Source organism: Aulonocara sp. 'chitande type north' Nkhata Bay, linkage group LG11 (genome assembly GCF_057382095.1).
Source record: "Aulonocara sp. 'chitande type north' Nkhata Bay isolate Kocher_YH1m ecotype deep benthic linkage group LG11, A_spYH_male_GT1.1, whole genome shotgun sequence".
In the NCBI taxonomy this organism is placed as follows: domain Eukaryota; kingdom Metazoa; phylum Chordata; class Actinopteri; order Cichliformes; family Cichlidae; genus Aulonocara; species Aulonocara sp. 'chitande type north' Nkhata Bay.
Genome location: NC_141354.1, coordinates 30512955 through 30538856, shown reverse-complemented (window position 1 = coordinate 30538856; position 25902 = coordinate 30512955). Strand labels below are relative to the sequence as shown.

General features: G+C 40.7%; 1 protein-coding gene across 7 annotated transcripts in view; it reads right to left on the bottom strand.

The window, feature by feature from the left end:
* Nucleotides 1-25902, bottom strand: part of creb5b (cAMP responsive element binding protein 5b) — a 35129-nt gene extending 9227 nt beyond the window's left edge. For 2 of the 7 annotated variants that reach the window (XM_086312034.1, XM_086312035.1), the window contains exons 1-7: nucleotides 25758-25877; nucleotides 20552-20629; nucleotides 20134-20227; nucleotides 18189-18310; nucleotides 16693-16850; nucleotides 6908-7034; nucleotides 5524-5634 (exon numbers count right to left, since the gene is read on the bottom strand). In XM_086312034.1, coding sequence (XP_086168160.1) covers nucleotides 5524-5634; nucleotides 6908-7034; nucleotides 16693-16850; nucleotides 18189-18310; nucleotides 20134-20227; nucleotides 20552-20629; nucleotides 25758-25787 — 720 coding nt within the window. In that variant the 5' untranslated portion in view covers nucleotides 25788-25877. Of the gene's footprint in view, nucleotides 1-5523; nucleotides 5635-6907; nucleotides 7035-16692; nucleotides 16851-18188; nucleotides 18311-20133; nucleotides 20228-20551; nucleotides 20630-21058; nucleotides 21302-25757 lie in introns of those variants that run through there. The other 5 variants (XM_086312032.1, XM_086312030.1, XM_086312031.1 and 2 more) reach the window with 5 other exon arrangements.

The window sequence follows — 25902 nt, the reverse complement described above, 5'->3', positions numbered from 1 at the left end:
TTGATTGGCCCCACAATGAAGTGGAAGTGAAGCGAAATATAACACATTAGTATAAAACAGCCATGGCAGCAGAAATCATAGATCAGCTGTTGTCTCAAAGCAAGTGATGCTTTGAGCGCTATCCATCATCAGAGAAAACTATGGTGATGACAAATGTGTACCGACGCAAAGGTATATGAGCAGAACTATAATGTGGGGTTTTTTCCATTTTAATGACAATCAGAAAACAAACTCTCTGTCACTGTTTTGTAATGAGAGTTTTTAACCTAAAACTTGATCAGCTGCATTTCCAAAAGTATCTGTTAATGGTTATAAAGTGGTAAAAGTATGGATGCATGCACGTTGTAAGATGAATATGCGTCAGTACGGCTGTACCTTGAAAACAGAAAGGATCCCAAACTGTGGATCTGTTCCCTAAGAATCAGGTCAACAAATTTTGGGGGTTGTGTTCAATATCAAAGCTCAAGACCCTTCGTATTTACAAAGTGGATTTGTGCTTGAATTATCAGGTAAAATCTTTTATTTCAAAGTTTTGTTTTGTTGTAACTGTGCACGTGCTTCTGCTGTAATTTGTCTCTATTCTTATAGTCAAGCTCTCTGATTTTAAAAAGTGCTATTTAATAAAAAAATAAATAAAATTAATACACTCACAGACACCACTGTGTAAAGTCCTTAAAAGACCGATAAACTAATAGACATGAAACGTAAATTTCATGAACTTGTCCTTTAAATCGTTTTCTAACTAACCGATGGTACAGAATGGGAAGGAAATCTCATCAACTAACACATTACTCATTCCTCCTGCCACGCTCACTCACTATTCAAATGTGAATATGAGTTTTCTAAATATAATCTTACAATAACACAATCACACGCACGCACACACATATATATAAACATAGAGTTGTTTTGTTGAGTTCTCACTCATAGCGTAGTATCTCAATATTTTCCATGGCGATTTTACAGGGACATTAAAACACTATCAAAATACTGATAACAAGAGGGCTCATCTAATTCACCACCAATCTGAGATAATGTTGGCCGAGCAAACTTTTGTTAAATCGGCTCAGCTGAAAGTACATCCAACAGAGAATCCTGGGAACCAAAATTCTGGCTGGGTTTATTCAGTGGAATGGAAATCAATTTATAACTTTTATCTAACATGTTTTCTTCTGGATTTTCTGTAAACAGATGTTGGCAGGCATATTTTATAGTTGAAAAAGGTGATAAATTGTGGTGTCGTGAGGTTTTTGATGATTCATCTATCTATCTCACAAGTACAATTTTAGTCGCACTGAAGCAGAAGTTCCTTTCTGGTTTATGTGGCAGTTGCACTGATCCAGCAGCTCTTGCGTCACACTCTACGCTGCTAAAAGGACTCATCTCTGTAGAACCCCCCCCCCCACCACCACCACCACCACCACTAGTCATATAAACTTCTGCTGCATCCAAAATATTTAACCTTCTCTCTATGTGTCCTTTGTACCCTGTCACTAGTTGACTGCACATCTTCCACGTTTACTTAACTAACCACACATATGCATATAACTGATCTGTATCACAAACCATATGCAAACTCTGACTTCATGGTTTGTTTTAGCCCACTTTGTCCACAGATGTGTTTTGGCTCCAAGGACAATGAGTACCAGACGGGGTGCCAGTGCAGTGAAAAAAGAGGCATTTACACACACAATCATGACCATGCATACAAACACACACAATGTACATACAAGCTAGAGTTAACGCAAGCAGTCTGCAGATTCAGCTGTGCTCTTAGCTCAGCGTCTCTGCTCAGTGACATCATACCCCGACAATGCCACCATTCATACAGATGTTGCTTACAAAACCTGTAGTTAGACTCTCATTGTGTGTACTGCTCCTCCTCCTCCTCACAACAAGAGAATTTGCCAGAGGTGCTCCCCTACTATGGTGAAAGAAAATGAATGGAACACATAACAGGGTTACAGTTTATGCTAATGGTTTAACTGCTTACAAATGATTTTATACTAAGGTAATCATTTCATCAATCATGACATGGCAGAGATGAAAACTGTAACATCTGCAGCTGCCTCACTTTTTTGGAATTTGTGAGCAAAATAGGTGCAGTGCAGTGCAGTTACTGAATTGCAACTAGTATTTGGATTATCAGGATTAAAGATCAAGCGTTTCGCTAAACAGTGAACATGTACGAAAGAGTTACCCTGAAGAACTAACAGCAAGGTTTGTGCAAGTGAAATGAAAACTCAACATCAGTGCACGTGGAATACTTTGATTATTGGCCCTCCTGTGTGCTATGAAATGTTCCTTTAAGAGAAGCACTGCTTGCCCCCCCTCCCCCCCTTCAAGTAAAAAGGAGCATATTTAGAGCATGCCAGGAATTATGTCATCCACCAATCTAGTGCCAGCTCCACAGCCAAGCAGGCTGCAGTGAAAGAACATATAGTATTGTTTACCACATAAAAATCTCAGCACCTAGCCCGATGCTTAGTGACAAATTTATTGTCCTTAGTAACAATATAAACAATAGATAATTGGGAGATAATAAATAACACATTTTCATACACCAGCACAAAGCCCTTTCAAGGCCCCTCTTTCTGAAATTAGCAAGCAGTCAGGATGTGTGGAAAGCATGGGACTCAGTTAAAAGACACAATAAAACAATGCCAAAGTGCACCATGCTGAAAACAGTGCCACTGACATGAGCCATGCGCCACAGCAGGCATTCATAGACTCGAGTTTGTTTTTAGGGGAAATTTGATAAGGGCTTGTTTGGGTTTTTCTTGTTACAGATGAAAAATGATAGCAATTACCTTTCATTGCATGAACAAAAATATCAAAATTTAAGCATAGGGGGTCTGTGGTGTGTGAGGGTTGGGGTGGGTTGGGGGTGTAGGTGTGGGGAGTAGAAAACAGTACAAGTATTCAGAAATGTTTTACAGTTTTCCTTTATAGGCATGCATGTATTCTGTGTGCGCATCTCATCTGTCAGTCGTTTTTCAAGTAGTCTTGGCTGCCTGTACATGCATGTGTGGGTGCACGTGTGTGCATGATTTTGCAGCTATTTGTACAAGCAAGATGACACAGTGCTGGTCCACACGCGGTGCATATATGTGTGTGTGCGTGCGCTCGTAAGGAGTGGTGATGTAATGCTTTGGCCAGCATGCTGTGGAACTTGGCCTCCTCTGTACTGCGTTTCCTCCACGCTGCGAGGGTCAACTATCCCACAAGCTCCAGCACACAACACTCACTATTCAATTCCCCAGACCACAACAGAGCAGAATTCAACCACACCCGGCACCAAGAGCACCCAGTCCCTCACAACAAGAAGGGGGAAAAAAACACTTGAGCTAAAACTAATAAAACATTCCAATCCCAGCAACCCTCCCAGGCAACAAACTAAAAGCATTAAGAAAAAAAAAACATATCAATTATTCCACCATCAAGCTTTGCTATACCACTTAAATGATGGCACTTAAGTAGAAAATCAGAAGAACAAAGATGGGCACTGATGCAGATACAGTCTTTAGCCCAGAGAGCACAAACAGAGAGCTTAGAGCAAGATATGAGTCCCCAAGGGGCCACAGCAGTCCTTTGGCTCATTAACTATTTACACCAGAGACAGGCCTCCCTACTGCTCTGGCCCACCACAAAATCAATTAGCCTTCATTAGCCCAGGCTCAGGGCATGCTTTCTCTGACAGGGGAGGGATAATCCTGCTACCGATGCCTCCAGTTACCACAAAATATCAAACAGCAGCAAGCTCACCCATATGGCCATACATGCATGCACAAACATGAAAAGACAAAGGAAACTGGTTCTACTTTTCCCTAAGAAGTCTTCTATTTTCTCCCTTCTTATTCATTGTTTGATCTTGCAGTATATCAATATTGCTTCTCGCCTTTTAATTCTATTGCCTATTCTGCCTGTCTGTCCGTTTCCTTCATGTCTATCAAAGTCCCACTCAATCCCCTCTTCTGCTCTCACAATGTAAACGTTGAGCACAAAGAGTGCATCCAGATCCGTTCCTCCGAGGTGTGGGGTTACAGTGCGAAGATTTCCCATTGGCGGAAAGTCAACATGGTCAGGGTAATGCGATTAGAGCCGGATTGAGATCGTCGCAGGGGACACATGGGCCTGATCATGGCCCAGTTATCCGATAGCGAGGCCGTATTTATCGACCAGGCCCGGGCGAGGATATTGGAGACATTAGAGACCCCGTCTATGCTTATGAAACCCACGCTGGAGATCGCACCCGGATAACACAATTAGTCTCTCACTTTCTGTCCACAATCACAAAATTCCATCAGTTGTGTTCAGACATCAGGGAGCAGAATCTCAATTGATACACATTGGGTTGCTGTGCCTCGTGCCTGAATGGCCAACTAACCAGAAAGTTGCATGGTTAGGGGGCCTGCAGCCATTTAGTGACTGCATATGTTTATAGGAGGCCTAACAGAGCATTTACAATTCAATTACACAGATAGGAGGAGAAAAAAAAAGAGTAAGACATGTCTGGATGATGGCCAGGGGAGAGATAAGCCTAATACACTAATATTGTGTTACCCTAGTGTGTTACCATAGGAACAGTTGAAGAGATTCAAAAGACTACAAAGGCGATCAATCTTGAGAGAACGGGAGGAAGAGGGAGAATTAAATGCCCTGGGACTGCTCCCGCTCTCCTCTATCAGACCAATAACTCTTCTAATGACCTCTGCTACCCCTCTCTCTCTCCCTCTCTCTCTGTCTATGTGTGTGTCTTTGCCTCTCCAGGATGTTTCTCTCCAGTAAACCCAGCTATCTATGAACCTTTCCAAACACAAAGAGCAGCCAACTCTTTTCATTATGGTTTATAATTTCTTTTTTCTCGATATCCATGTCATGACACTCCAGTTATTTATTTTTAAAACAAAGGTTGGCAGTTGGTCACGTTGCTACAGCATTAATCAATTCATGTCACCTTAAATGTAACTTTTTAGCTATTTTTCATTAATCAGAGGTGCGCTGTCATGAACCAGTGTTGCAGCAGTACTGGCATTCAAAATCAAGAACAGTGCAAAGAATCTTTTCTTTTTGAGCTTTTTCTTCTGCCAGTCCTTCTTTGACTCTCAAAACCTGTGCCTACATATTATTCCAACTTCTACAACTAAATGCTTTGTGAAAGGATGAGGTCATTTGATTTTTTTCCCTGCTGTGTTAAACTAGTGCTAACAAGTTGCAGGACCTACAGAACATGTTCTGTACATTAAGATATACATCAGGCAGTTGGTGGGCAGCCGAGCCACAACCACATAAAGGGCCCTTTATTCCAGCCAGAGTCTCCGGTGCTGCACTGGCAGGTTCAGACACAGCTTTGATTACACACCAAATGATGAAATCCACACAGGCCTAAGAGTGCAGCCTTGCTGGCAGAGCCCAGTGGAAAAGAAGGTTGCAACACTTTTCAGCTTGTGTGTGTGTGTGTGTTTGTGTGTGTGTGCAGGCATAAAAGTGTATGTATGCATGTGAATGCTTGCATATACTCACCAGTTTGGCCTCTGAGTGCATGGAGGGAATGTGAGTGGAGGAGCAGGAGCTGCTGTGGGCGGGGCTTTGCATGCCCATCATATTGGAGCCCATGGACATTTGTCTCTCCATCTGAAGATTACAACAATACAATAACAATCACGCAAGTGTAAACAGGGCTTTATTTAAACACATATCAATCATGCTGTACTATTTATGCTAAGAGTGGTGATTTTTCAGAGATGCAATCACTGCTTTCTCACAGGTATGCACCAAAAACCTTTAAGCATTTTAAGTGTGAGACCTATCCTTTGAGGTTATGGAGCATGAGATGAGAACGCATGAGAGCCTGATTTCACATGACAGGCTGCCCTGTGCACAGCTCTGTGTGATGATAACTGGAGCTGACCCAAAACAGGAAGCCAGCATGCAGGGACTTAACACAGGAAGCTGGGCAACTGGGGTGTGTGTGTGTGTGTGAGAGAGTTTCTAACAGCAGTTTGGTGAGTATCTGTCAGACTAACATCAAAGTCGTCTAGTTGCAGGATGTTTCAATAAGGACATAGGTTAGTTAGCTCTACAAATTTCTAACCATCTGTCTTTGTGTGTATGCGCTCACTACCTGTCTCTGATTGATTCTAGTCTGGTCGTTATGTGTCATAGCTGAGACCTGAATGTGAAGAATTCACATGACATGTGGTGAAAGGTGACCCGTGTTCACCGTGTGGTGCAAACAGGAAAGAAGATATGTTTGCTTGAACATCTACATGCATGTGTGCGTGTAAGGTGTTGCGGCCTCTTAGCTGCTGAAGTTTTGGTGAAGTTTGCGGTGCTCTCCATGAGGCATGGGCCCTCTCACCCCCACCCCTGGCTGGACCTTTTCCTTGCCCTCCCCTTCCCCTGGTCCACAGAGATTTGGGTCTAGAACCTGACACACAATCTTAATTGCAGTAAGTGTGTTTTGTGTAAAAATATCACCCAAACGTGCACCCCTTTCCTGAACCGTCAATCTTCCCAAAAATCGCTTAGCCCTTAATTTAATAAACATGGGAAGGATTTTTCCACACCATAAAACTGAGCCGTCTTATGTTACAAACGGAACATATGTTGTATCATTGCAATCCTGATACGAGGGCCTTTTGCTATGTTGTTATCATTTCCTGTTACACAATGTGATTGTTCTGAATTTAGTTGGCTTAATTGTAGTGAAAATTTACATTTTGAACTCACAGGAAAAAACCATTCATTTCTGCAGGAAGAGTCGAAACTGCACAGCAACACCAACACAGCTTATGTTCAGTCTGAATGTACAGTGCACTGTCATCACAGGAGTAAACGAGTCTACTTCTGCATGCGTGAGCGCCGCTGTAAGTGAATATGCTCTGTAATCTGTTGTGGTACTCACAGGCATCAACACAGCAGAGGAGCCGGGCATGGTCGGGTCTGGCAGAGTTCCAGGCATGGAGGCTGGCAGAGGCTGCCTCTGTCTGTTTCGTAGGTGCAGTAGTGAGGACAGCGAGCCGGGGACGGGCCTAAAAGGACACAGACAAGGAACTTAAGGGTTTGTCCTGCTACACACAATCTAAGAATATTATTCTTTGTTGTTTCATACACCAGCACCAAATCCAGCATGAAATTTAGCGCTAGTTTTTAACGTGTCCTAATAAGCACAAAATTAATGTATAAGCATATATTAAAGAAAGAAGTGATAATATAGTGTAACATCCCTTTTTAGTATATTAATGGACATTTACTAATTTCTTCTTTTTTTTTTACACACACAAAAAAGTTTAATTCTCAGTTAATTTTATCTTTCTGTACTTTCAGAGTATGAATAATTGTATTATACATTATAGTGTGATATAAATGACTCACTGTTTTTATATTTCCTACAAATTAAGTGCTGAAATAAATTATTACTATAATATACAAAGGCATGAAAGAAGGTAAGTGAAAAAATGCACGACAAGCTTAGCTTAAGTCACCTTTGTGAGTTTAAAAACTGTATGTTTAAAAACTACAGTTGCTAAAGGGAATTTGATTACCCACTGATATAGTTGGTGATCATGTCTAACTTTTATACTCAATTCTAGCTCTCTGGTTTGAAGCTCATTCACTCTGAAGACAGGAACATCAAAAACAGAGCACGAATATTACTATATATTACATTATATATTACATTACTTCATAACATGATAATAATATAAAAAATATAGGGGACTTCTGTCAATCGCAGTTTAGAGGATTAGGTATTTTGCTGTCACCTGATGTGACGCACTGATGTGCTTATAAAAACTAAGGGTCTGTGGCTCCGTTGACAATAATAAAGAAAAAACTTCATCAAGTGTTTCCTTTTAGACTAAAGGGGCTGATTCTGTCATAGATACTGAGAGAAATGTTGGTGCTTATATCAAAAGATTCAGAGTCTCTGAATGCAATGAATTGCTTTCATTTTTCGTATTTCTGGTTAAAAGTGTAATCACTTTCCAAACATGCAAGTTGGCTGCTGCCCCATGTTCTCGGAAAGCCCTGAGCTGAAAGCGCGCACGCTAAAAAAAAACTATTGTATTATCGTAATTCTACAAAGTGGGGCGGCTAAGGAAATCTATTCGTACACTTTAAAGTAAATTTAACATTTTGAGAGAAAATGCTTTCCGCAAGCTCGTTCTTTTTTAGTTTGCTCTTCTTTCTACAGCCACAAACTCAGAACAGAACCACCCCCCCCCAAAAAAAAACATTAGTGAGCCTGTGCGCATGCTGCACTTCAATCATCTCATGAGTTTTTGGATATACTTTACTTTTGTAAAGTATATCCAAAAACAATGGATGAATAATGATTTTGGTGATGATAAATGACTAATATTTGTCATAACAACCACATGAGATGAGCATGATGAGAATCATATTTAGAAACTGCTAAAGCAATGGAAGCCCTGTGGGGAAAATCTCTTTCAGTGACCACAAGAGCGGGCGGACCAACGGGCTTATCCACACTCACGGCCACATCAATAAATCACATGTACAGAGGGCCCAGGCTAAGCTTAAACTATTGACAGCAGTCCTGTCTCAGTCACTGGCTCAAGGCCTTGGCCATACAAATACCCAGACCAATACATCTGCGCTCGGTGACATCATTTATACAACTGTCACCAAATCCCTGCTTCTAAGAACAACAATTCCCAGCTGCAAGGTGCTGCAACACCCACATGAATGCAGCAATTATTCAGTCCTCACATCTAAAAGCAGCATTCACCGCACGATTCTTCAACAACTTGCATCAGAAGAATCAATAAATCTCCAGTTATCTGTATCGCCACAATCAGCGCTGCCACTCACCAGCTATTTAAGCTCCATTTCCTCCAAGCAAACAAGAAGCATTTAGGTTAGCTGTGTTCAACGGGTTAACATAATCAATTCACCACATCACAGCCTGGATTACGGTAATAGTGAGTGGTGAAGGAGTGATGGCCTAATGGAGGGGGGGTAACAGGGCAAACGTTCCACCACCTGAATAAATACCTGTATTTTTCCAGACCTAAATATGTGCATTTATGCTCCAGACATTTTAGATTGCTGCACACACACACAGGACTATTACCATCCTGACGATGTGTCATGCCAGTATAACATCCCAATTTATCACAATCACACTCATTTAACAGCGCGTATGACATCTGAGCAACACAGCGAATTCAAACATTTCCACATGGGAAAACTCATGAAAGTACAATGAGGTATGCAGTGTAGCTGCATCAACAGTTTCCCTCAGTGTTTAGACTTTGCCAGCATTCAGAAGGATGAACAGTCGCATGCTGGTACATGCTGTTGATTATGTAGATGAAGACTACATCATTTTTTCATAACTACGTGATGACTCGATTTTTCATTCAGACGCAGACTGAAGTTTTCTCAACAGATTTTTGCAACACACTGAAGTAAAAACGAATGCTAACTTGAAGCACGTCTGTATCTCATTATGATGTGTCAATTAGCTAAACAAAACTGGCTCATTTAAAGTATTTTTGTTCTAAAACTGTCACAGTATTTGCTTTCGTTTCCCACATGTATCATGTGTGCTATTCTACTAATTTAAACAAACAGTATTTTGTAAGAAGGATAAGCTTTATACGTTTATTTTTTTATTAATTAGCCCTATTTCAGTCATACTTCATCCTTAATCCTGGCAGCCACATAATAAACAACAACATTAAAAAAAACACGCAGACACACAGGCTCTGTGACACAGAGAATAAAGGCTCCTTTTGAAGACCGTAACTTCTGCACCTGTCTGTTAGACGAACGCTCTGTCCATCACGACCACATTCACCAAAACACAACCTGCTTGTCCACTGGGAAGAAAAAAACAACACTAACATCTGACAGCACTTCCTCAAGGGATTAACCCGAGCTTTGTGCTGACTCTGCTGATAAATAAAGACATTTCAGACAGCTGGCAAAAAGTCACTAACGGTGAATCCAAAAATCTAGAAGAAACAAATATAACTTACTTGTTGAAGTGAACACAATGGCAACTTTTCTTATGCATTACAGTGTCAGAACCACACTGTAAAGCGCCTCAGCAACAGTTCTGAAAAAGGGCTGAACTTGTTTTTCTAGCTTTTTCCAGCAACTTAAAATGAAAGATTTCCTGCTTCTGATGAACTCTTAATATGTAGTATTGTGTCACTCTTTCCTTTTCCTGTGCGTTTTACAGACTAAACCATTTATTCTTTTTTTCACTCTGATAAATACTATACTCTACAAAATAATGCATTTTAATATAGCACCATCGTACACCGTCAGTAAGGCACTAATCAAATACAGTATAAAGAGTTAAACAAGAAACTTTCTATATTTCATGCTCCCTCCTGCTTTGTGTATTTACATCCTCCTGCTCAAAGTGTTTATATGTGAATAAGTGCATATGTGAGTGTGTGACTTTTTCATTAAGCTGCGTGTGAACATATGCATGTGTGTGTGTGTGTGTGTGTGTGTGTGTGTGTGTGTGTGTGTGTGTGTGTGTGAGTGAATAATGACAGGCTCGGCTCCACTGAGGGGACTGATAATAGCCTGGGCTGTGGGCCCCAGGGGAGAGCAGGTAGACACTCTGCAGTTCTGACCCTGCGCTCTCACATTACTGAGTGCTTCGCTCTCAGCCCAGCTCTCCTCCACAATCCCCGCCCAAGAACCGCCGCCGCCCAAACCCACCCATCTTCACTCCACCATGACATCATTAGTAGACTTTCATCCCTCTTTATGCCTTTTTTACTTTTTCTTGTGCTCTCTTATTTCTAATTGTCCACATCATTATGATATTTCTTTCCACCACGGACCCCTCATGGTGTCCACGCCTAAACCCACGTCCCCCTGATCTACTGTGTGTAATCTACAAATTTTGTAGACACACTGTGCTTTACTGTCCCAATCCCAACAGTCCCAACTCCAACTCAAGTACTGGGGACTTATACACAAGGGGGTTGGCTGCCATCCAACAGAGAGAGAGAGAGAGAGAGAGTCCACTGACTCATATCCTTCCCTTTCTGACTCGGCTCCAGCAATGATGTAATGCTCTTGGTTTTTCGCCCTCCCCCCACCCTGTGCCTGCCTACCCCCAGATTTTGTCCCTCCCTCCCATCCTCCTCTCACTTTTCCCTCTCTTTCCCTCCTCAACTCAGTCCAGCATCACTGTACTCACTCCTCGCTGGGTGAAGTCACTGCAAGCTCTGGGTAGACACAGCAGCTAAAAACTTTTGAACGTAACCAAAACAGCCTAGGGCCAAGTTCCAGACGTTTGGGAGATGGTGGTGCAGTCACCATGGGAACGGAGGTAAATACCGGGAGAAACAAGGGCCTCAAACAGCTTGCAGCTGCCTGGCTCTCTGAGTAAACACTACACAGGACCTGCCCCTGATTTACTGCCTTTAATCACTGGTGGGAGGAGAGTGCCATGGGGTTTGGACTGAGGAAATAATACGAATCTGATCAAATAAATCAGCTATAATGGGTTACGACACAGGCTGACTTTTATTAGCGCTCTAGAGAAGGGATGGATGCTGGGAGGGTGCTTCACTGGAATGGATCTGGGCTGGGGTGTCCTCACATTAGGGTGCCTCAAGCTGAGTTAAGGCATGCCAAAGCACAGTTTAGGAATGGTGGGGAGTGACACTCTGGAGCAAATTAGTGTAAGTGTTGCGGTATTTATTCACCAAATATGATACTGTTTTGAATCATCAGATGCTCTTGGCTGACGAAAGCAAAGATGGGTTGGCTTTCATTTTAACGAAAGCATGTCAGTGCATTCATATCGGCGGTTAATCGGAAAAACTCTTCAGCAGCTAATGAGTCATCTTGTTACAAGCTACCCTGGGATCTGTCAGCAGCACCTGACTGGTGCTGTAACATTTGGCATAAACAGACCCTTTCACTTTCAGAGATACTTCATCTTTTTCCCTTTTCATCTACTAAAACTTCACTATTTATTAACATGTTTATGTCTCTGCTGTAAAGCCAACCTAGGCTCCTGTCACCCTGCCACCTGATTCCTGTCTTCTGTCAGTCTCATCTCTCATTCAGCTTTCCATCTTCCCTTCTCTTTCAGAATCTCCATACATTTTTCCCACACCCACATTGTTCTGATGCCATGTTCTTCATGCTTCTATCTTTTCCTCTAATTCTGTACACACCATCCAGCAAAATCCATGTCCTCACCATCTGATGCCACTCTTCACTCTCTCTCCTTTACCCCCAGGATCTGTCATTTCCTCTCCGCCATCTATACCTCCTAATACCTTCTTCCGCTCCTCCATCCACCTCTGATCCCATTCTTCCCCTACTCTGTCCACCTCTGATCCCTCTTTTCCACACTTCCCTACATTGTGATCCCTGTGCTCCCCAGAGCTCTGAGGCACATCCCTGTGTGTGAGTTGCTTGTGCAGGAGCCTGCATGTGTGGTGGCCCCAGGGCAGGGATGACACAGACCCGCTGGAATGAGAGGGAACAGAGTCTGGGCGTTCCTCTAAAAACGCACTATTAAACCCAGTGCAGTACACAATGAGCTCATCTTAATTCAGGTCAGATGTACATCCTGCTTTCTCTCTCTTTCTTTTTGTCTTTTCACTACTTTTTTAATTGATTACATAGTTTGAGCTTTATTCGTCTGTACCGTGCTTACCAGTTTTCTCTTCTGTCTACCTCCTTCCTTTCTATTTGGATTAGCTCTACAATTTATTCGGAGCCAATAGCCACTTTTTTTTGCGGAGAACTAACAAGTTCGAGCACGGGGGCAACTTAAGCTTTCTGTAGAGGTCACACACTCGTATACGCAGGACGGACCTCCCTCCTTATCACAACTTTGTGAATGCAATCTAATCATAAACAATAATAAAAGACATCTTGTTTAAATTGTAAAGTTCATGAGGTCAAACTTTATCCATAAACAGCCCATAACATCCTTTCTCTCTATGCTCATGCACCAGTGCAGTGCACTTAGAAGGCAGCACCACTGGGTTATTACAGGCATGGAAAGAGTTATTATGCAATCTATACGATATGCAGTGTGTATCATGAACCACCTATCGGCACCACTGTATCAATATTAATTCAGTATAGTAGGTCAGCGGTGCTATTTTAAACAATTGATGAAGTAGTGAGTATCAGATTACACTGTATGTAAAAGAGCATGTACACATTGTGTTTAGACGTGAACATCTGTTCTCAATAAGTGCTCACTAGCTATAATATCTGACAATGATCGTGGATTAACAGGATGATCGCAAGCTTTTGCAATCAAATAGAAATGCAAATGTACTTTGTCACAGACACTTATACATTTTAATAAATTGAACTGCTACAATTCAATCTATTAAAAGCAAATCTTCTACCCAGTGGTTCTTCATGATCAATCAGCACACTAGCAAATCTCTTTGCAAAAACACAGGAAGTTAATATCACTCTACACTTTGCATGAAACCTTGCTGTTAAGAAGGCATGAAGACCAACATCTATTTCTGCTACTTCCCTTAAAGGCAAAGACAAGGACCACAAGTAGAAGGGTGCTGAAGGTGTGAAAAATATTGTGCATTTAAAGCAGCATGGGAAACACAACCACAAATTGACTTCCTTCAAACCTGTGCACAATGTGACAGCCAAACTTACAAGTTGCACACAGTACGCCCAGGGTGGGACACCGCAAATGATAGATGTATAGGTTTAAAGATAAATCCACAATCTAGAAAAGCGAATAGACTCTCCGCATAGAAAGAGCTGCTTTAAAGTTAATGTGGTTATTGTCACATTTGTACAAAAACAAAATGAGACAAAGTTCTATTTTCATTATTGAAGGTAAATTGAAAAACCTTTTGGTTAAATGGTGAAAAACCAACACTGCCTGACATCAGCAGTTAGTGGTTTTGAGGGCTGCATCTCATAAGTTCAAATATTGTCTTTAACACTTTAGTAGGTTTAGACATCTGTACTGTACATTTAACAAAAAAAAATAATAGTTGAAAGCAGTACTTAACTATCAAATTATCGGCAACTGATGATGAAATCTGCCACATCTGTACTGTATTCACGTAGCCCAGATGCATTCAGGTTGATTGTGCTATGTAATGGAAACAATCAGGCTGAATTCCTTTGTGCAGCCAAAATAGAAGAATGTCATTTTTTAATGCCTTGTGCCCACACCCATCCACCCAGCAAGCTCCACTTACAAGTGAAAAGGCTGAGGTTTTCACAGAATGTTGTATCTCACATGGTTGACTAGTAATGTCCAACACATTTAACTCTGACATAACTCAGCACCAGATGTTTGTAACTGAAAAGCAGAGAGCATTCAGAACAGTTGGACACTGCTTCACTTTGCATGATAATGATAGCCGTGACATTAAGATCTGCTGGCTGTTTCTTATGCCTGGTTTTAACACTGGTTTGTGTCAGTGCAGCTCCCCCAAGACCTCCTTTAAGGACTCAGAGCTGAGGGAAGGAGAGAAAAAGCGAGAGCGAGAGAGGTCCTCAGGTTTCACAGCTGCAGGCCCAGCTCAATCCTAAAGTAAATGGACTTGAGGAAAGCCAATCCTAATTGATTCCAAGCCTCAACCAAGCCTCAAAGCTCTTTAGTAAACATTGTGGAGCAATGAAAATGACTTGTTATCCTAATTCATTGGATGCTCATGCTGTGCACTCAGCAGAGCAGAGGAACAAAATGAAGAAGCAGATGGAAGTGAGATTAAACTGATTTTGTTTGGTGATTTTGTCTCATTTAGAGACATATTTACCACAGAGCCCCATAAAGTGTGTTGATACTAAAAGATTTATAGACCTGCAATGATCAGATACACAACCTTTACCAGTCGTGACAAGGATAACCATTTTTTAATAGTCTCTTAGGTTATTATGGTTCAAATTAAACACAAAGATTTACATAGCGGGAACCTAACTGTGCTTCTAGTTTTACATGATGACCTTGTTCACAAAAGCACAGTAAATCAAAACATATTGAAGCCTACAATTCTCATGAATTAACAGGCTAATATCTGGACTGTGTTGGACTGAGTACACCAGTCTGTGAAGTGTCCAGCATGGTCTCTATGTAGGAAGTTCCTGTGGAGAGACCCTGTGCACAGAGGCTTTGGTGAGCCCTAATGGCTTCCTGTGGAAGTTCTGCTTTTCAGTGGAGGGGTTTCCTCAGCCCATTTTCCTGCTGATGTGAACATTTCCAGATCAGTTTTCTCTTGTGTGAATATTCCCATCCTATTCATGTTTCAGGATTCCGCCATCCTCGTAAACAAGTGACGCATCTGCAACTTTAGACCATACAATTGCTGCTCAGAGGTTGCCTCAGATCATGTGTGACAGATCACCGCAGCTGGCAACTTGGTGCAGTTCTGTGGCTGGCAACCACCACCACATGGCATACCGTCTCTGAATTTTGAGTGATGCGATTTTACGACAATAAACAATAACACAGCTCTCTCAACAAACCGGTAAGGGCTCTGTGGTCAGAAAGGGCTGCGAAGTGAAGTGGTGAGTCAGGTAAAGAGTTTACAATGACAGGTAAAGTCAGGTGAAGCAGGCCTGACAACGTCTCTGTTACTGGCAGTGATTGCTGCTCCTCCAAGGGGTTGAAATTCCATCCCTGTCCTCAACAAAGAGCCTGATGGGGTGTCAGTCAGACTTAGTGATGGGCCTCCCATCCAATATTCACTAGCTCCCGAAGCTGTAAATCTACACAAGACAGCCTCAACACAGGGCTGGCCTAACTCTGAGCCATCTCAATGTCTAACAAGTTTGCCACAGGCCTGGTTTACAGTAACAAAGCCCTGGCACAGATTTGAAGGTGGCTGAAGTTAAAGCACAAGGAATGAATGAGGTCAGTGGAGAGTCCTCATGTGGGAAAAAAGGCGCATAAATGTTTGTGTGCGTTTCCTATAACCGTTATGTCACTGACGTATTAAGACAGAACTGCAGCAGAGGGAAAGACGTTTCACTCAAAGAGATGACAGCCCTGCAAGAGTTGGCAAAATTTATGCAATCAATACCCAATGCAATACCCCAATCATTACGTACAGTGTGCATATACAAGTAATAAGCACAAAGAAGCAACCCACACACATTGTAATTAATATGGTTTCTCTATCTGCAAAGGTTCCAGAGAAGCAGAGCTCTAAGGCAGCTGCCATTCCCATACTGTGAAAAGAACTATTTTAGAACATGAAATGCTAAACCTGTGTAAAAGCGGTCACGGCTTAGGCTTCAACAATGACTTCATCTTATCCTCTGGGACCCTCTTTGGCATGCTCTGCTATGGGACAACAGTGAATGAACAGCAAAACACGAATGGCAAGTCCCACACACACTGCTCCAAATGTAATGAAACACTGACATTGCCTCAGAGACAATGGGGGGGATGACAGCTGGCACAGAAACAGAGGGACCAGGATGAGACTGAGGCTGTCAGTATAACAGGGGCACACTTGAGGTGAGAGAATCCCCAAAGATCACTGCGCTTGTCAGGCGGTTTTCAGTCTGTCATCAATTCTCAGCAGTGCTCAACAACTGCTGTTTCATGTCATACAGAAAAGAGAAAATGCCTCTCTCAGTAGCAAGTTTCATAAAACCTGTTTGTACCTGTTACTTGTATTTACGCTGCTGATGTTTCACGACATCTTTCGGCCACTGCGGTCTGCTTACCCTATCTGTCTATTTGTTGATGGAGCCTGAGTTATGACAGAGCTGGACTGAGGAGAGGGCAGGGCCTGCTGGATCACTATGCTGGTATCATGATTGCCCATTCGTGAGTGGGACTGCTGGTGCTGGCCTTGGCCTGCTTGGCCATGCAGTGAAATGTTCTGTAAAGAGAAGAGAGGAGGCGAGTGAGCACAGTATAGAGGTTTAGGACTCTATAAAGAGCATTTTCAAGTGCAAAACAACACAAGCATTTCAACCATTTGGCCTTGGACTTCACACATTCAGTGGGTGGGAATGGGTAATGAGGAACTAAGTAAGGTATCATCTACAAGCTTTTCTGTGCTGAGCTGAGAGTTTATTGATGACCATATTTCCTTTATTTTTATTTTACCAACAGTTTTTAACTGTCACATTATGAATATTCATACTAAAATAGCTGCAAGTGATAGAATACTCACACTCACGTATCTCTCACACACTTACAGTGCCATAAAGTATTTTGCATTGCAGTACAATTACTTAATCTTCACCATTATGATAGTATATTGCAGGATATGGAAATAAGACTATTTCATACTGTCTTCTTGGTGTTTTCTTAAAGTTTCAAATTTTTAACTCTTATCTTGTTGTGCTTTACACTCCCTGCAAGTCTTGCTCTGACTCGCCTCCTGCTGACTTGGCAAAGCCTCCCATCATAAACCACACAGGCTGGGCAGCCTAGACATGGCTGACCTGAGCACGCACGATCTCCAGAGCCAAACCACAGAGACAACAGCTTAGCTGCAGCAGGGACTGCACACACTCCCAGACCTTAGATAAGCAGTCTGTCTTGTGGTGATTTGACTATTACCCATGTTTCAGGTCAAGGTGCTTCAGGGCAGATGTATAATGCATAAATGATCATGTTCTTTGTCAAACGTCAGTGTTTGTGACTCTGCTCACATACAAGACTGTCTGGTCAGTATTTTTTCCTGATTACTGCTGAAAAAGATGTCTCAGGGGTCTGTCTGTCTGGGAGAAATAGGACTCCTTCTCTAAGCGATGAAGATCTGTTTGAAGCTGCAGGTGGAGAACCTGATATCTTTTGTCCTCATCTGTGATGGGTGACAAATCTCCACCTGCTAGCCCTGTCTGTCACTGTTGACAAGTCAGATGAGGTTAAAGCAGCGTGGCACTAGTGGCATCACGAGAACTAGACAGGGAACATATAGTTTGGATAAAAGAGAGAAATATAGCAGAAATATTAGCGGTGAATAAACACTTGTGGCTATCCATTTTTGAACAAATGGGCAGAATGTGGTTGCATGAGGTCTATGTGTTTCCAGTCTATAAAAAAAATGTGTTATCAGCTCATGCAGTGTGAGCCGCTGTTAGCGACATTACTCATGTGATCACTCCAGATAAGAGCTCTTAACCACCTAACCTCTGTGGCTTTGGTCTCATCTGTTTTTTGTTTTGTTTTTTTTAGTCTGAGTTTTTTTTCCTTTTTGTTCCAGTACCTGTTTACTGTCCTCTTCTTCCTGGGCTTTGCAAAATTCCTGCTCAATTGAGCAGTCCAGGTCACTGAACAAGCCCACCTCCTCACAGTTCTTTAAAAAACGTGTTGGCGTAGGTGTCTGGTCTGTAAACGAAGAAAAAATGTTTTTCAGGTTTAAAAGTAGAATGTGGACCTTTAAAAGTTAGAGGGAAAAGAGTTTTAAGGGGTTCCAAATGGCAAAATATATCCGCAAGCGTAGTGTTTTCGTGAAAAAGTTGATTTCATATTTGTCTTTTTCCTTTTCCATTTTGTGATATTGTGTGATGCTTTTGTAAAAGATGTATGCCTAATTCTCATTTGCATACCTGAAACATATATACAATGTAAAAACTTACACAGGCAAAATGAACCAAAATGCAAATATGCGCACAACAGTATTTAAAACAGGAACCATGTCTGCAAGAAGTTAAATGAGACACGAGAAAGCATTTAAATCTGTTTTGACAGCGCAGCATGTTTTATTCTGATAATTTGGATAGTTTTACTGCTAACTTTTAATTTGATTCTGTGACTCTTCTTGTACTCTCCGATTTTTATGTCTTGTATTTTTTGTATTTTCTGCCTCATTGTTCCTTACTCTAAAAAAATGATGTCCAATTATGTGAGCCAAAGTTTTTACCAGCATGCACTTTAAGCAAGCTAATGGAGACCAATCCAAAAAGAATAATGAACGTACACTGTTGTTGCACATTGTGTTTTTAAGTAAGCATTACTTGTATTTAGCCGATGAGAGACTCTACTTTTGACAGCCCAGTTTTTTGCTGACAAAGTACAGATCCCACCTACAGAGTGGGGTCTCATTTGTCGAGCTCAGTCAAGCTGTGGTATTCAGCTTGACATTGTGGGGGGTGCACGCAGATCGGGTTTCAGACTGTTGAAGGTGATTTTGGGATCACAGTTGTTTCAAAGGCTAAAAGCATACTCCATGGCGTGTTTATCCATTCTGGCTAGACTGAGGATTGACTCAAACTTTCGTCATGACGTGTGTACTCAAAACACAGTTTTACTCTGCAAATATACAGCGCCGTTTCGATCTGCAGAGACTGACGATATTACTCAAGCTCTATTAAGAAACCGAGTAATGTCAGTTTTTAGTCGAGTCAATGCAAAGCAAATAGAGCAGGTCAACTTTAGGTCATGAATTATAGTACTAAAAGTTAAGCGTAGACAATTTTGCATGTGACATTGTGTGTCTGAGGTGTGACTTTGTGTGCTGCATAACCACTGATTATTTTATCCTGAGTTCAGTGTATCAGTAAGAAAGTAGTCATAGTTGTAACTCAGGCGAAAAGCGATAAAGACGCCTGGCTTAGAAAATCTGATCCTACTGACTACCGAGTGTAAACAATAAAGAAGAAACTACTTGAATAGTCTGGCTGTAGCAATTTTTACTAGACGATGGCTGATGCATTAGGAATGTTATAAGGAGTAGAGATCTACACTATTGGATTGGCCGCTACTATTGGTTTGACTCTTACTGGACTTTTGAAACTCTAGATTAATGTCCAGATCAGCGGCTCAACTGGGCTTTTGCACCCTGTAAAACTTCCTTTCTTTCGACGTGATATATAGAATGATGACGCACCGAGTGACAGAAAAGCGCAAATCACATGAAGTAACAGGAAAGACAAGCTCACACATAAAATGCTCATTTGTCCAGTTTTTGTCAGGCAGCTTCTTTATATGTTACTGAAGTGTTCATTGTGAATGACACTAAGCTGTAGGGTAGCATGCCTCATATGATTTACATTATTGCAAACAACTTCTGGAGGCACTGTAAAGCATACTGATGATAGACGAGTGTGTCTGTGCATGAGTCACAAAGACACAGCTGCAAACAAACTCCAAGTTTCTTTCAAACCCTGCTCAAATAGTGAGGTAGTCTGTATTGAAGGAGCATAACTCACCTGATAACATGTTGTCGTTCTTTATGGAGGGGAACTTAAGGGTCATCTCATGTTTGTGTCGATGTATCATTAGATGGTCCTCTGTGGGGAATCGCTGTTGAAAAAAAAAAAGAATTGTACATATGTAAAGAGACAAGTATGAGTAACTGATAGGAAATGAAGCACTACCCTAAAATAACATTCACTGTTATTGTAGTCATTCTTGACTACATCCTAAAAGAAACTTTTTTTTCTTTAGGTATTTTAACACTAGACCCGATCACAGTTTGTGTTTCAAGCACTTCCATGGTATTGCGCTTCTCCCTCATGCGCGAGAGATAAATCTACTCCGAATCCCTCTTTGGTGTATTGATATCACAGGCAGACATACATATACACATGCACATGTACGCATTGAGTTTTATCACGACAGTCTCACCTGAGAACAGCCAGGAGCGTTGCACACGAACGGCCTTTCCTGGTCCGAGTTCATCACTCTGGCCAACTTCTCATAAAACTACAGAAAAAGACAAAAGAAGAAAGCAGTGAGGAGAGCTGAATAATTTTGCTTTCCTTAGACGAGGGAAAATACGCTCGTGTCATGCTAGACATGAAACTGCTACTGCACCTGCACTAGTTTTCTCACGCTACAGTAATCTGGGCTCCACTAAAATGACATCAAGGCTGAGGTTGTGGAAACACTGGGTCCAATAACTTCAGCAAAACTCAACCACTGGGAAAACTTTTAAATATTTCGATAGACGGATTTTCTTTATATCCACGTTTTTATTGCACACTACCACATAGATTGTAACACACTTTAAAGCTGGTAATAAACAAAATGAACAAATGTATCTATATAGACATTGCTTCTCAGTACTTATATATTTTTTATTAAGGCAGCTATGTAGTAAGACAAAATTGACTTTAAATAAAAGGCACTTACATCTGGAAAAAATAGCTCCACATTTAAGTTTCAGCCATACAGTCATCGGTTTCTTAATGAATTGATTCGCTGGTTATGCATCTTTTAGTGAGAACAAGAAAAGGAAGCAGCGGCTGTGCAGCCGTGCACAGTCAGAAAGTGCAGCTTATTTGATAGAAAGAAGAAAAGGAACTTTAGTTGGTGTTAGTTTTAAAGCTTAAAAATAAGCGGGCCTCAGGTTTTTTAACGTGCACTTTAGGAACTTCTCAGTGCACCCATATCATTTTAACTTTAAGAATTCAAAGCAAAATGGGACAAGTGATGGTAAAAGATAAAAACACTAAAAATAAACCTCTACAAATTATTTCAAATTTTATCCTTTTCCTCTTTTAACTTTGAAAAACCCAATCAGGCAAAACCAGTTAAAGAAGTCAAAATTTTCAACTGTATTTTTTTCATACATTTCAAATAAATTACGGAAACAACAGTTGGATTTTAAAATATATCGATCAACATCAAACGCATTAAACAACACCTATGTGAAATATGATATCCACATGATGGAGCGCACACATTCAAACATTTATATTGCACAGGTTTACAGCATCTTACTTTATTGTTCCTGCCAATAATTTTTTTAAATTATTTTAGGCAGGAATAGGAAGGAATATATCTTTTTATTATTATTACTACATTTTATTTTGACGTTTGACTTTTTTTAAAAGTGATATTCAGGATGCCAACCACTTGTAAGCTTACCAAGGCAACACACACAGTATACTTGAAGTTTGGTCAGATTCTGAGCTAAATTTTTGCTTGCATTTGCATTTTTACTGAAACAATTTTTGTTAAGATCTTTGTGTTTAGACAACATTAAACACAGAAATTTATCTCACTTGTGTAAAAGAGAAAAACGGTTTTCGTCACAGTCTGCAAACTACTGAGCAAAAAATATTATTTGTGCAATCCTTGTACTTTTTTTTGCGACATCATACTTGGTTCGCAGCTTATTTAGTATTTCGAGATCTTATTATTGTTACAGTGCAAAAGTATAAACTATTCTTCTAATAAACACTAACAAAGAGCCTCTGAGCAGTCATCACATTTCAATAACACAAATGCCAAGCACTTTTAGACGGATGTCGTACCAGATGTTAAGTAAGTACGATTATTTGTCTTTTAGGGTGAAGGTGGACATGAACATGCAAAACATGCAAAACAGGGATGCACCATTATATATAAGGAACATCAGTACTGGCTTATATCAGCCTTGCTGGCTGCCATTTACCAAGACGTGGAGAACTGAAAGATTTTAATGTAGTTTTCATTGTCTCCCGGCACAAATTATTACATACCGATAAAAAAAAACCCATATATGCTGCATTGGTACTTTCCAAGTTGTTATTTTAACATAAAATTTCTTAACCATTCTTGCATCCCTATTTCACACCCCACACATGGAAACCACACTTGGCTGATGTGTGGTTTCAATGCAAAGCCCACAAAGCGCTTGGGGTGTCTAGCCATATAAGAAATGGATTTTGTATTTAATTATTTAATGATTCTTGGCCTTATGAGCCTTATGAGTCTTGGCTGCATGATAGTTTCACAGAAACCTATTTCTTCTATGTTACAATAACTTAGAATTGCAGTTAAATAAAGAAAATTTGGCATTATGACGTAAAATGAGACACAAAACTTTTTCTGCTTAGTTTTATCTGCTTTTTATTGCACAACTTAAATGTAATCAGAGAAGGGGGTTTAATAAGACACTAAGAGTTTGATGATCATCAAATAGGTCTGTGGTTTATCATGTGTCCTCTCAGTACAACTAAAACATCTGCAGTATTTACAACACTGATACTGGACCACATCATTTTTATTTAATGGCACATTAAACATTTCCTTTTATCGCTTGCATTATTATCACCTCTCCCTCCTACCAGTTCACAAGAACCGCACCACATCTGTAATTCTGTAATAAGTCTGTAATAAGTCAGTGCGGCATGTCAAGTGTCAGGCATGAATACTTTCATACACTATGTGCATGTGTCTTTTTCATAGGTACAGGCTATTTCCTTAAGCGCAGTCAAAACAGTCAAATATTGTGTTATGCTAAGCAGTCCTGTTTTCCTAACAAGTTGTACTTCATGACCAAGCCCGCTTGAACAGGGTCTGGAAAGGGTCTCACTGTCAGAGAGCAATGAGACCTGGTCTCTCTTTCTATCACCAGTTCAGTTCTCTAAAACAGGGCCCCTAAAAACTCACCTGGTCTATTTTGACACAACAAACACGACCAACACTGCTGATCATTAAATAAAACTAAGCGCTAGATGACAAAAACAGTGTCTGTAGATATGGCGCTACTCACTCGTGTATTAAATAAAGGCCCCAAATGTTCATGAAACAGCATGAATCAGCTGTTGTGTTTCAACTCTTGTTGGAACTGTTGTTTACTAGCTCCCTTCTTGATTGCCAGTATGAATTTGAAACAGTTCTTGAAACATAAAAACTTTAAAGCAAGGCATTAAAAAAATAAGAGAAAAATTGTTTCCATAACTGTAAAAAACAGAAACGTTTACCTTCCTGTTCCTGTTTCTAAAACGGGACTCGATCATTCCCTCACATTTACTAGGAAATTCAAACCATATGATACATAAAACTTCCAGCCATTAATTCTGCGAATGCCTCTGCGAATTATCCAATAGCTTTCACACTTCAAATTATCAGCATTCAACGCCCTTTCCTTGGACAGGGCACTTGGCTCTCATTTAATATAGATGTTTTCATTTAGCAGAGGAAATTTGGTTACACTTTACATTAACTGCATCCTGATGTGAGTGAGGGGAAGGATTAGGGTCCGGCATTCGATTTCAAGAGGAACTTGGGAAGAACTCTCCAGGTAGAACGCATATTAGAATTTAAACAATATGGTGAGGAAAAGAAGGGTTGGGGTGCAAAGGCATATGGGGTTAAAGCAAGCACAAACATGCACAGCAATTCAACTCTCCAGCTCCAGTGCCATAACCTGGGCTTTTGAGAGTACAAATTGAAGGAAGGATTACGGCGAACCCTGAGACAACGTACACGGGACCTCTCTGACAATGTCTGCACTGAACTTCTGCTCTTAAACTCAATGCATGACTAGAAGACTGGTTTGACTGAAATATAAACTTCAAAAGCTTTCAATTACTGGTCTCTGACTCAACATAAACTCATAAATCAAAAAATTAACCCTCAGAGGTCTAGCATGGGATTAGCACTGCTCACATTATTCTAACTGTATTATTCTTAGCATTCACTTTGCAGAACTTTGCAGGTAAAGGCGAAAAGAAAGCTCTAGTATTAAAATAAAATGCTCTAACTTCTGTGGTGTACTTGTTGCTCAGACTTGAGACTGCCTTTATGTTTGCTACCTTTTCACACCTTCTATATTAGTAGAGACATTACCAGGGGTACCTCAAGCACAAGAAACGCAACTAACAGTTTACTGCTGCAATCCAGCTTAACATGTAAAAAACATATATCCATGAAGGTTAGTAAATAACACTATTATAGAATAAACAAGTGAATTTAAATGCATTAACTATAGCTTATGATACTTGGTCTAAGTTTATGTAAATCCTAATAATTATTATGAACTATTTTTGGATTATGTATTTTTGCTTTAAAAATAAAAAAAAATTTGTCCAGCAAGTTAACTTTACTCAATCTGATAGGCTACATATTTTTATGGAGACAAATTATTGCAAAAGCTTTCATACAAAGAAACTCCATCCCAGTCTACATTAAATGCTGAAAAAAGTCGCAACAGGCATAAATAACACTTTAACAGGCGTTATTACGACACCGAATAAAAACTCGGGCACAATAAGTGGAATCGTGTACGAGAAACATGTGTTATTGATAGTGCTGTCACATAAACATAATGATAGCGGCCGGAGAGCAATCAAATAATTAAAGCATCTTTCTCTTTTTTTAAAAAAGCCGTTCCGTCACAAAGTGCGCACCGTCAGCACAACCTTACTCAAAGTAACCCTCAACATCTTAGCGCTTAATCAAATATCGACTGGCCTGCAGAATGACGTAATCTTGATGAACATTGCTGTTCAAGAGAAAAAGAGGAACATAAATTTAACGTAAACAAGGATACCCTGGGGTAACAGCGTAACCACCGGCCCATTATATTCCAGACAGTCATTGGTGAACCGCAGCACGCACGAGTCCCGAAGATTAGCCTGCTCTGCGTATCCCTGGATGGGACAGGCATGACAATGATGCAGGGGTCCAGCTTCGGAGATTTAGAGCTAAATGAAAACTTAGAAGACGTGCCAAATTGGTGTGAAGTGCAACGAAAAGCGCCCGTTGCAATAAAAATGTTCGTGTTTTTGTCCTTTCAGATAATTTTCTGCAGACTTGCCTTAGCTGCTACTTGACAGACCGAGCTGCAGCGGCACTTGACTCCGCGATTCAACTTCAACAACAGTGTAAGAGACAGGCCAAACACACGGAGCGCGAAGTGACATGACAATGCACTCACTCAAACAAAACTCGCACGACACAAAGCTGCAGACACCAGGAGGTGAAAGAAATAAAACAAAATCACATCTTTAGAAAGACTGCTGAAGCGAACGAGAAAACAAGCTGTTGCATGAAAAAGGGAGAAGGACAAGTGAGAAGAATCGCTTTTTAAAAGAATAAAAATAAAAAGATGACAAACCTGCAGAGGCGCGTGCACGGTCCTCTGCATGGTGGCAAGGCTTTCAACTTACCAAACAAGTGCAGAAAATGTGAAGCAGTCTCTCAGAAGAAACCACGTTGGACTGAGAAAAGATTACAATACGATCTATTTAGAGAGCATAACG